This window comes from Triturus cristatus, chromosome 2_1, assembly GCF_964204655.1.
Source record: "Triturus cristatus chromosome 2_1, aTriCri1.1, whole genome shotgun sequence".
NCBI classification, from domain to species: Eukaryota; Metazoa; Chordata; class Amphibia; order Caudata; family Salamandridae; genus Triturus; species Triturus cristatus.
The window spans coordinates 853,110,534-853,123,575 of NC_140581.1; the positions used below are offsets into that span (position 1 = coordinate 853,110,534).

Here is a 13,042-nt window from a genome sequence, read left to right on the forward strand (position 1 = left end):
AAAACCATAGGTTTCAGGCCTGATATAGTTAGGAATTAGCCTTTAAAAAACCTTAGAAATTCACTGAAAACACCATAGGTTTTAGGGGTGTTATAGTTAGCTGGACATTTCACTCGAACAAAACCATTGAAATTCCTCCGATATAGTTAGTTGTACTAACTACATCTTGCGCGCCCGCAATCCACTGCTGATGATGTCACATATTACATCATTCATGACATGGTCAGTGACATCACTGATGACATCTCAAATGACATCACTGATGACATCACTGATTACATCATCCAGAGAATGTGGTTTGGTTCGTTATTGAAATATGTATTTTATATATATAGCAATTTGCATTGAAGAATGAGTGGATATATAAATATAAATATCTGGATGGAGGATTTAGTAGCAGTGTGATTGACTGTTTACTTGACTAATTTATAGTGTCTCTCTAAATATATTGGCTAGTGACTAAACTGTGTGAATATCTGTATCACTTTGTCAGTTGTTGTGTATACTGCTGCACCAGTTGGTTACTAGCTACGTGAAAGTCTATATTATTTATTGATTAGTTAACTGAGTATTTGTATGGGAGAGTGAATGTGTGTGTGGTTCGGTGGGGGGGGTGTGACTGCCCAAAGATGTGTGAATAGTTGATTCAGTAGGTATATGAAGTTAAAACTACATGTTATAACAGTTGTTTGGGTGAGTGAATATCTTTATGGGTGTGGTGATGAGCCAATACATGTCTCAATGGTACATGTCCAACAAACTAGGAAAATAAAAGCCAGTGTATGTGTCAGTTGTTGTATATAAATAAGTATATATATGATTCAGTGATTGTATGAGTGACTGTATGGATAACTGTATACTTGTAATAGTGTTTTTATAACACAGTAAGTATGATTTATTATCTATATGAATAGATGAAGTGGTGTTTTTATAAGTGTATAGGTAAGTAAAAGTAAGTATGATCCATTGTTTGCATAAGTGAGTAGGATGACTTCATAAGTGATTAGGATGTGTGCTGGTGTGTAATGTTGATATAGGTGTATAAGTGATAGTGTTCTATTGATCATTGATAGCATGTATGAGTGAAGCTATAGGGAGCTATAGGGAAGTGCCCTTTGTTTGCCCAGCCGGACCCTACACTCACCTCGTGGTCCTCCCTGCGGGGCAGCTGTCGTTGTAGCCTGTCCTTTCCCTCCCGCCGCCGTGAAACTTCTGTGGCTGCAGTGTGGAGGTGAGGACAAGAGGCGAACTACATATCCCAGGCTCCCCGGACGACGACGGAAGCAACGTCACCCCTCACGCGCCCGGAAGCGCTCTAAAACCGGCCCTACACCCGGTGGAGCGGGTTGACTCTTTCTCTGCCCTTTGTTTGCCCAGCCGGACCCTACACTCACCTCGTGGTCCTCCCTGCGGGGCAGCTGTCGTTGTAGCCTGTCCTTTCCCTCCCGCCGCCGTAAAACTTCTGTGGCTGCAGTGTGGAGGTGAGGACAAGAGGCGAACTACATATCCCAGGCTCCCCGGACGACGACGGAAGCAACGTCACCCCTCACGCGCCCGGAGGCGCTCTAAAACCGGCCCTACACCCCGCGTCGCGGGCTCGCGCGCGGGCTAAGCCCGGGCAAAGGGCGGGCCGTCTGTGGCCGTCAGGGGCCAAAGGAGGCCGGGCCGGGCCGGGCCACACCTCTAAGCTGTGGATTTTGGGTCAGTCTGATCTAATCTCCATTCGTCATTGACATTTTAATTTGTATTTGTCAGTCTTACGCTGTGCATAGAGTGTGTTCTTTTATCCTATACTGTTTGGATTTTAGGTATTTGTGTTAGGGGTTCCTTATTGAAATACAATCGCTGTTGGTTTCATTGGAATCATGGGGAAGCATTCTAAACTTACAGCAAGTCGCCCTATGACTAGACAGTTAGCCAATTCCAATCCGCAGATCCCTAGTCTCACAGCGATAGATAAAATGCTGCAGAAGACAATTGGGGTGGTGGCTACAGCCATTGAAAACACCGAAAGACGGTTGTCGATTACTCCGGCATTTAATATGGCCCCCCCCCCCCCTGATGGATTGGCTGACTTATCTTCATACCAGGTGGATCCTGATGTTATGTCATCTATGCTGCCCTCGTTTACCCAATTACCGTGCGCTCAGGCACAAATAGATGAGCCTGAACAAGAGGAAGCTGGCCCATCATCATCCTCTTTCGTTTCCATAGTGGCCCCCATGAAGCAGGTAAAACTAAGGAAAAAAAAACAGAAATCCAGAAAAAGGAGTATTTTACCAGCCCCCCCTGCAGACAGCCCTGCTCTCTCGGCCTTGACCCATCACTCTCCTACTTCTATCCCTCCGACCTGGGTGACTACTTTATTAACTGACTTACAGTCACACATAGATCAGTCCCTAAACCTTCTTTTAAAAACCCTGTCATCTAAAATTGACAGGTTGGTATCTTTAGTTAATACCAAAGGTATCGGGAAGAAGCAGACAAACCACGATCTATTGCATAACTTGGGTAATACGGAGGGTGCTGGTATTCAAGTAACGCATAACAACCCTACCCCCCTAAGCCAGACAATTTCATCCTCAAACCATGCAGCCACGGTCTCAGTCCAGCCTCCATTGGTGCAGCCAACTGCCCCTTCCCTCCCTGCTGGTCCCCGTAGGCCCCCGACCTTGCCCCGAGCCCCTATTGTTGTTTCAACACGAGAACAGTCCCTTAGTTGCAGGGACCCAGCCCTTCGGAGTCCGGATAGGGATAGGATCCTTCCTCCTGGGGGGGGGGAACCGAGTTCTACGGTGCCCGGAAAGTTCCCCTCCTCTTGTACAGCTTCCGCCTGAGGCAGCTCCCTATGTGACTGTGCTTACCGGAGTTCCTCCACTAACGAATGGTAGGGGGGAATCTTACTCTGAATTAAAAAACAAAGTCATCCATTGGTTGTCCAAAAACAGACCATTGGAGGGAGCAGGGAGAGGGGAGATCCTCTTTGTTCGGAGGGTTAGTTGGCTGGGGACCCGCCCAAAGGACATTGGTGGGGATTGTGTCCTGATTAATTTTAGGGACCCTAGAGTAGTAGGCCACATACTGGAGCAGGGTGGGCACCACAAATCAGGAGCCATTGACACATTGCATTTGGGGTACTTTTACTCCATCCCCAATACTTTGAACCCGGTGGAATTACCGTATTTTCATCAGGCTTCTCATAATACTTGCTTTAACATCCCGGTTGAAAACAGTTTCGATGTGCTCAACACTGTGGACTGGCCATCACCCCTGAGGCTCAGTAAGGGAGGGTATATGCCTTCGGGGGGGATTCAGGCCTGGGATGATACTGGTGTGGAGACGGCTCTCCCCTCGGCTGCATTTGGCACGGAGAGTGGTTCTGGGCCCACTCCTCTTTCATCCCCGATCTCCAGCGCCATGGAGGGACGCCCCATGTTGGGCCCCATTGAGCATTCTGCTTTCCACCGCCCCCCCTCCTCCCTCCCTCTGGCTGATAGCCCTCCCCGTACACTCACTCGAAGACCTTTAGTTGGGTCTTGGAATGTGGCTGGATTGGAGTCCAAACTCTCTGACCCCGAATGGGGAGAGCTAATGGACAACTACGATATCTGCATATTTCAAGAAACATGGTTACGGTCCATACCATGGAGGGTGGGCTATGCATCGTTTTCGGCCCCAGCAGTTCAAGGGGCGAGAGGCAGACCTTCGGGGGGGTTAGTAGTATGGGTCGCAACACACTTGGGGTGCTCAGTAAAGTTACTAGACTCAAAGTCCCCCGACATTTTGTGTTTGATACTTACTTTCCCTGCTTCTTATTCGCTGGTAGTAATAAAGGTCTACCTGCGTCCCCACCCGGTACAGCTGGGTCTGTCGATTCTGGGCACCCTGGAAGATGTATTACATTCTCTTCCACCTGCGTCCCATAAATTAATTGGTGCAGATCTTAATTGTCACTTCGAACCCCTTTCTGGGATCCCCTCTCCCACCTGTGACGAGGATGAAAGTTATCTAATCCCAGACCCTATTATTTATCCCGCCAAACGTCTTTCCCCTCTAGCCCTCGAGATTAATAAGCTTACCATTGCACATTCTCTGAGGGCTTGCAATGGTAGACTCTGCCCGGACGTGCCGGGGTCTTTTACCTTTAATAGACCCGGGAGCTGTTCGACTATCGACTATCTTCTGGTGAACGTGGAATTTTGGGGCCATTTGGCTGCCTTTTCTGTTATTCCACGGGTCGATAGTGATCACAACCTACTGTCACTGGAATTGGTCAACAAGATCGGTGGCAGTGGAATTCATAAGCTCCAATCACCATCAAATAGCGAGAATCTGGTGTTAGCGGCAGGTGGTAGACGGATCAGGTGGGCAAGGGTAGCGTCCGACGACTTAAAGCTTGCAGCTATATATAGCAGTGTGTCTTGCTCCTTGGAAGCAGTCTCCCACCTCTTGAGCCCCACTGGAGATATTCCGCAGACCCGCCTCCTCGATTTCCAGAACATTCATGAGGATCTCCTTGGCAGCTTGGCTGGCTTCTTTTATAGTCCTACTGCCTCAAAACCAAGGCCCCTTAGGCCCGAGCACTGGTTTAATGGTTCTTGTAGGCGGGCTAAGACTGCCTTGATAAAAGAAGTAAAAGAGGGCACCCAGTCTAGTATCCGGGCGGCGAGGGCCATCTACAAAAACCTGATCAAGGAGGCAAAATCCGAGTGGGAGGATCAAAGGTGGCAAAATTTATTGCAAGCCTTAGTAGACCGCGACTCGAGGGCGTTTTGGAACATTGTTCGAACGGGCACGGTAGCCAGCAGCCCTGCAATTATTCCTAATCTCAGCGAGGAGGTCTGGCTTGCCCATTTCCAACCCCTCTTTTCGGTCAGTAATTCCAGGGGTGGCCCCGAACCGGGCACCTCGAGGATTGATATTGCAATGGACCAGCAGGGCCAGGAAGAACTTGAGAGCCGATCCTTCTCTCTTTCAGAAATAGAATTGGCCCTCAACTCCCTTTCAGTAGGGAAAGCCCCGGGGCTTGACAGGATCCCCGGTGACTTGTTCAGAAGTGATGTAAAAATCTGGCCCCCCTATATTTGTGTGTATTTCAATGCCATTTTGCAGGGCCTTGGAATCCCGGAGACCTGGTTGGGTGCAGAAATTATACCCATTCACAAAAAATCTTCCCCGTTGGATCCAGCCAATTACCGCCCCATGAGCTTGATTGATGTTCTACAGAAGCTGTTTGCCCGAGTCCTTTTATCCAGATTGCAGTCCTGGATGGAGGATCAACAAATTCTAACCTCCCTCCAGGCGGGGTTCCGTGCAAAGGTTTCCACCATCGATCAATTATTTAGATTACTATTGATCTATTGGAAGTCAGTCAGCATGGGTGCTGGTAACCTTTATTTGATTTTTGTGGACCTTCGGTCCGCTTTTGATATGGTCCAAAGGGAAAAACTATGGGCCCTTTTGTTAGAGATGGGTGCTCCCCCCTACCTTTGCCACTTATTTAAACGCCTCCACTCTGGCACCTATGCAAGGGTGAGATATGGGAGATGTAGGGAAATTTCTGGGCCATTCCCGGTTGAAAAGGGTGTGAGGCAGGGCTGTGTCCTGGCCCCCACTCTTTTCTCCCTTTTTATCAACGGGTTGATTGAGTATCTCTTGCGCACCGCTAACTTGGACTCCCCAGTACTGGCGGGGCGTAAGGTCCCGGCCCTAATGTTCGCGGATGACACGCTTTTGTTATCTAAATCTTACATGGGCATCCAGCGTACATTAGAGGCCTTCTGCTCCTTCTGTAAAATCGGGGATCTGGAACTGAATCTTTCCAAAACTAAATTTATGGTTTACGGTTCCAACTCATTTAATTGCCCCCACCCTAAGCTGGGAGATGTTGAGCTGGATAGGGTTGCCACTTTTGAGTATCTGGGGGTGACCCTAAATGATAAAATGAATTGGGGGTCCCATTTGGCAAAGGCCAATTTGAAATTAGCTCAATCAGTGGGGGGTATCCTGAAGGTGTTTAACAATACCTCTTTTAAACCTTTGGGCCCCCCCATGGAAATTTATAAATCGCAAGCTAGAGGAGGAGCGCTCTATGGCGCTGAACTATGGGGATATTCCATTCCCGCTTCCCTCTCTTCTACTGAAAATTCCTTTATTAGGAGATTGCTGAAACTACCCGTCAGCACTCCATTAACCCCCTTGAGATGGGATCTGGGTCTGGTCCCCATAGAAGAGATTGCCCTGAACCGTCCTCTCCAGTTCTGGAGGCGTCTCTGGTCAACGCCTGAGTTGGTAAGCTATAGGTATGATCTTGGTGATATATTGGCAAGGGGAAAATCGGATAAGATCCCTTGGCTTACCTATATAAAGAACCTCTGCTACTTAATTGGGATGGGGAACCTATGGTCCGCCCCGGAAGAGACCTGCCGTGCACTTTCGAAGAATTCATTACGGGAGGTCTTGAAAGCATATCGGAAGGGAATTCTATTCCACTCCTCTCTGAGTAGGCTTACTGACACCTTTCTGGATATTAAGTTTAGTCCCCAGTTTGAAGTTTTCCTGGACGTTATCCAACCACCTTTGGCAAAGAAACTCTACATCCAGTTCAGACACGGCTCGCTACCGCTGAGGGATCTCACACATAGATGGTCCAATGTTTCGGATCCCGTAAGCACGTGTCCTTTATGTACTGTTACCTGTGAAACAGAGTTGCATGTTGTCCTTTTCTGCCCTTTATATATCATTGCAAGAAAAAAGTGGATCGTCCAGTTATGCAAGTCTAGGGGTCTCAGGGACCACAAGGAGGTGTTTAGAATTTTGAAATATGATACTACCCCACTGATAGTGTTTGCAATGGCCAAATTTCTCCTCTCAATGTGGTTTACAAGGTCCAAATTTATGATTTCTGCTACCCACCTCCCCTGATTTTAGTATTACCTACATTGCCACTACAGTACTTTGAGGTGTAGTGAGTATATCTTTGGCCCTGGATACAATTTTTAACAATTTGTCTCTGTGGAAAAACCACGTTCCTTCACTGTGTATTTTTATGTAATAATTTTAATGTTTTAATGGATTACACTCTACACAATGTTTATTTAATCTTGTTTTAATGTATACTTCTATTTATGTCTTTTTATGGTATTTTACCGAAATAAAAGCTTTGACTGACTGACTGACGAAGTGATTAGATGTGTATAGATCTAGATATCACTGAGTGGGTGTTTAGAAACTTGTATTGGTGTGTCAATGGTTTTAAATCTGGCACTCTGTATTTTACAGTGAGTGATGAAAGGTTATACTAGTGTATGATGAGGTGTATCTGATTGTCACGAGGATGATGTCATTTGAGATGTCATCAGTGATGTCACAGACCATGGCATGAATAATGTAATATGTGACATCATCAGAAGTGGATTGTGGGTGCGCGAGAAGTAGTTAGTACAACTAACTATATCGGAGGAATTTCAATGGTTTTGTTCGAGTGAAATGTCCAGCTAAATAGAACACCCCTAAAACCTATGGTTTTTTCAGTGAATTTCTAAGGTTTTTTAAATGCTAATTCCTAACTATATCAGGCCTGAAACCTATGGTCTTTTCAGTGAATTTCAAAGGTTTTTTAAATGCTAATTCCTAACTATATCAGGCCTGAAACCTATGGTTTTTTCAGTGAATTTCAAAGGTTTTGTAAATGACAATTTTTAATGTATTAATTGTTATACTGTTTTTTTTTTAAACTGATTTACTACATTTTTTAAACTATTTATTTTTAGGTATATTTTTTTTAATTACATTATAATTACATTATATATTACAATACAAAATATACTTTCTCAGAATGAATTACTTTAGTTTAAATACTTGGCAAATAGGCAACAGACTTTTAAATACAGTGGTTACAGTTGTTGCAATGGGCAACACAATTTCAAACACAAAGCAACATTGAGCTCAATGTGAATGTCTAGTAAATGCAATTAGTTACTTTATGGATTACTTTTCTAACCACAGGACTGGATCCTAGATTCAGTCCTTGGACATCTCCTGTAAACATTTGAGTAAAAGCGTTCTGGTTACAGTAGTTATTTTTAAGGAATATTATTGTATTTTAAAAGTTGACACTTAGAAAAATTTTCACATAGAATCACCAATGTTATCCTATGGCAGAAAATTCACTTAGCAGGTAAGTAGTGTTTTCGTTACTTTTTCTTACTCAGTGGTGGATCCTGGATCCAGCAATGGCCAACCTCCTGTAAACAGTTGAAAGAATGTGTTTAAGTCACACAGACGATTTTTTAGGAATATTTTTAGTTTGTAAAAATAGACACTTCGAAACTTTTCTGCTGAAAACCACACAATGGATTCCTATGGAAGGAAATACAAGTTACTGGTAAGTATGCTTAGAATTACTTTTCAGAGTCAGTGCTGGGCTAAAAGATATAGCCCTGGGTTCTCTCCTGATAACAGGTGAGTAAATCAGAATTCGTAGTTCGGCTGATTTTAGAGGAATATTTGTACAATGGTGAAGGAAGGGGGAGGGGCCTGAGGTGACGTGTGCAAACACGCCCTGTGGCGCGTTTTAAGTTGGGGAATTAATTCCTCTTCAATCCTGAGGTCCCCTGGAGGCCAACTAGCCCACCAGGTACCTCCAGTATGCGCCAGGGAGCTGCATTGCAGAGAGGTATTCAGAGGCCACGCCCCTTTTTACAACACTCTGCAACACAGCTCCGTGGCGCTTACTGGAGATACCTGGTGGGCTAGTTGGTCCCCAGGGACCCTCAGGATTTAGGAGGAATTAATTCCCCAACTTAATGCGCGCTACAGGGCGTGTTTGCACACATATTACCTCAGGCCCCGCCCCCTACCTTCACCACTGTGCAAACGCGCCCCGAGGCGCGTTTTAAGTTGGGAGATTAAGTCCCCTTGAATCCTGAGGTCCCTTGGCGGCCAACTAGCACACCAGGTACCTCCAGTAAGCGCCACGGAGCTGCGTTGCAGAGAGGTGTAAAAAGGGGCGTGGCCTCATTACACCTCTCTGCATCGCAGCCCCTGGCGCATACTGGAGGTTCCTGGTGAGCTAGTTGGCCTCCAGGGACCCCCAGTATTGAAGGGGAATTCGTTCCCCCTCTGCAAACGCGCCAGGTGGCGCGTTTGCAGAGTGATGAAAGGAGGGGGCGTGGCCTCCTCCCCATCCCCGGGCTCGAGCCCCGAACACAGTTTTTTTTTTTTTTTAAACAAACATGCCCCGGGGGGTGGCGGTCACCGGGGCTGCGGGGGGGGGCCTTGCGCCCCCGCATACATTAACTTAAAGCCCCGGGGGGTGGCGGTCCCCGAGGCAGGGGGGCCACTCTGGGCCCCCCATTACTATAAAAAATTTCCCCGCGACTTGGCCCCCCCGGGGGCTAATTGTAAACGAAGCCCGTGCTTCGGGTTTTTTTTCGTCAGCGGGATGCGGAAAAATTTGGGGCCTTGGGGGTCCTCCTGAGCAGGCCTAGGGGGTCAGGGTGTTTCTACCCTGTCCCCTTTTCGCGTTTTGCGATGTTTTTTGGGGGGCTTCTTGTGCCTCGGTTCTACCGAGGCACAAGATGGCTGCCAACACTTCCTGATTCAGAGTGTTGGCAGCCAATTAGCATTCAGCTCGTGCACGGCAGGGTGCGCAGGTCCTCCGAGGCCATAGATATAACTAACTTTTTTACCCTAATTTTCTCAGGAACTACTGAACGGATTTACACCATTTAAGCAAAAGGCACGAGTCTGAACTGAGGACTACCTCTTTGCCAAATTTGGTGTAATTCCGTTCAGCAGTTCGGGCTGTAGCTGCGTCAACAGGTCCTATGGGAAAATGCATGGGGAAAACGCGTTTTGGGACCCCCCTTTTTTCTCGGCCCCCGCTTGACGAATCATTGTCAGGATAGGAGCGGACCGGAGCTGGCCAAAAGTTTGGAAAATTTCGCGAAGATTCGTCAATCGGTGCCAAAGTTATTCCAAATAGAATGTTGCGGATTTCCTATGGAAAATAGGTCCTAACTAGATCTACCTACTGGCGACCGCCAGTAGGTGATATATATATATATATATATGTGTGTGTGTGTGTGTGTGTCAGGGGTTGCTTTTACTCATTTCAAGTTAGCTTGGTTGGTATTTTACCAATTCAAAGCTGTAATACTGTGCCTGGAGTGGTAAATGGCTTTTGTCATTTTACAGCTCAGCGTGGACAGCACTGTGCTAATCCTATGCTTAAAGACTTTGCTGTATACATGGCAAAAGACTTTGTACTTTTCTATCTCGGCGTGGTTGGCATTGTGCTAATACTATGCTTAAGGACTTTGATAGAAAAGCAGACATTTGAGGTGAGCAGATCTAGAGTGTCGCCGGTGTTGAGAGTGCTCTATACAGGAGCTGCTTTCCACCTAAACTTGAGAACTACCCAGAGTTTATACATATATATACATTATATATCTATATATATATGGAAGCATTACAAGCTTGCCAAGGCCATACCTATTGGCATTGCCAAGGCTTAGGATGGATCATCGCGTGGCACTCGTGCAGTATCATGCAGGTTTCCAATGCACTGCAATGTGATTATGAATACATATAATGTAAATTATGTCTGTTTTTCATTCCTTTGTTACTTTAACTTATCAGTAAAAGAAGAATAAAAATATCATTCATACCAGGGCTACCAAAAAAACATATTACGGCATTTAAAGGAAGTAAAACTAGGAAAAAGACAAATACAAAGTGCAGAGGAAAACAACTTGCTTTCTTTTTTAGTAACATCAGATCTCAAAGGCACCTCTGCTTAAGAGGAGTTGGTTTAGTTTTGAAATGTTGATTCACAGAGAGAATTGCATATTTTAACTATTTCACAGCAATAGGCAAGCCTCCACCAGGTTTTTTTAAAAATCTGGCTCCAAGTAATAAGCATAAAATATTACAGCAATCTACAGAAAATATAATATTTACCTTGGCAAGGATGTGTTTGTCTTTTATTATGTATTCATAAGTAGTTAGAAGTACATTAAATTTCCCAGAACGCAACTGAGGAACAAGTGACCGGCGCATCGCTGGTGTTCCCTAAAAAGAAAATGAAAAATCACATTAAATATATTGCATACAGTTTTCTGATTTTGAAAATCAGATGAGGATATGTTACTATTCATCTACAAGAATATAGACCAGGGCTTAATTTGAGCTGGTGAGTGGCCCCGGCACTCCTTTTGCCCACTGGCACTTTTTTGTTTCTCCTATGGGTGCAGTCCAAAAAAAACAGTTCCAATTCATGCCCTCAGAGCGAGGCATAGAAGTCTCATCATTTAACTGCCTGGGAAATGTGACACCAATGTATCATCACCATTGGTAAAATTCAGTCTGTGAAAGAAAAGAAAAGTCATAAGACTTCCCCAAGACTCATTTTCCAGCGCCCACTGCCATCACTGCTGAAACTGGAATAAATTACTCTGCAAACCCATAAATTGGGGGGTCAAGGAGTGGCAGCGAAAAGAGGGTGGAGTCACAAGGGGCAGAGACATGAAAAGTGGAGTCTGACGGCTAACGTATTCATTTATTTTTAACGAAATTGCTGAAATAAATTGACAAACAGTAGAAACTTGATAGCAAATCTTTTGTAGCTTAGTTAATTGTTCAGAAAGAACCTGTAGTTTAAAATGCCTTACTGGGTTAAGGCACCTGCGGGGGAGACCTTTGTGGGTCCAGCAATTTTGAGGGGATAATAACAGTAAGATACCTCTGGTCCCTAACAAACTTGCTGGAGAGATCTGTGCTTTGTCTAGTCAGTTTTAACTCCTAATGTAGCATAGTGGGTTAATGTGCCTTCTGTAATATGCAGATCACAGATTTTATTTTACGTAGATAGGTAAGCTGGTGAATGCTTTTGACAGAGATCATTTCATTACTTGCAGTTCTTAAGTTGTAGTCCTTCTAAAGTAACACAGTGGGCTATGAATCAGCATCAAGGAGCTGCATGCAAAATGCAAGCCATTAAATTTAAACTTAAATTTCTAGCCTTGTATTTTTCTCAATAATTTATTATAAGGTTACTAAAAAGGGTTCCTTTGGTTAGCAATAAAGTCAAATTCTGACGTTGCATTTCTTCCAACCATGCACTCTTAAAATATAAGGAATATCAGTAAGGGTGATATGTTGACTCCTAGACCATGTAATCCTCACTGTCTTGTGTAGCCTTTCTGTACACTGATTTATACACTTGTATGCTATATTCTATCTACAGTGTGTGTGTGTGTGTGTGTGTGTGAAAGATGTAAAGTGCCGACATCCTACATTGGGATGAGTAGCGCTGTATTGTATGAACTACTTAAGTTTTGAATTAGTTAATTACTCAGAGACACATTTGAAACACTTTTAGTGCGTGCATATCTCTTATATACATTGATTGAACAAAGTCAAAAATCTGCCTTTAAGCCACAGTTTCTCAAAAGTACTTTTGAAATGATAAGAAAACTGTGTGCCTCTGATTCCATCTATTGCGGTGGCGTCTAGGTTTCAGGCTCTAGATAGCTACGAGCCAGGATTGTACCTGAACAAAAGGCGGGCTAATGACCCTTTAAGTCAGTCCTCCATTTGAATATAAGAAAGCCCATTCACCTTCTACAGGTTACTCTCGGAACAGAAAGCAGACAACCTTTAGGCCCAAACGAGAATACTGGAGCGGACTAAAAAACCTATTGTTTTCAATTAGTGTATGGTGAGAATGGACAAAAAAATGCACTTTTTAGGTCTCGCCTAGCGTTGGAGCGCATGCGCTGCTCACTTTGCGAGGCATGCTGTATTAGGGTATTTTTTTTATAAGTGGTGTGGAAGCCCCACCCATATTTTTCATTGGCTGGCGTCATCGTCCATGGTAAATGCTGGCTTCTGATTGATAATGATGCTTCTTAGCCCCTCCTTGTTACCGCCCCATCTCCTTTTGGGACTGCGCATCAGGACTGGATCGTTTACTTGCAGCGTTACACGGTCTCCATAAGTCGGTAGGCACTCTTTTTTTTTGGGTTATTTGCAGTGC

At 44.9% G+C, this 13,042-nt stretch overlaps 1 protein-coding gene across 3 annotated transcripts in view; it reads right to left on the bottom strand.

Moving 5' to 3' along the window:
- SMARCA2 (SWI/SNF related BAF chromatin remodeling complex subunit ATPase 2) overlaps positions 1–13,042 on the bottom strand; it is a 1,761,756-nt gene that overhangs the window by 1,190,080 nt on the left and 558,634 nt on the right. For all 3 annotated transcript variants that reach the window (XM_085632958.1, XM_085632957.1, XM_085632956.1), the window contains exon 18: positions 10,966–11,076. In XM_085632958.1, coding sequence (XP_085489084.1) covers positions 10,966–11,076 — 111 coding nt within the window. The remainder of the gene's footprint in view (positions 1–10,965; positions 11,077–13,042) is intronic.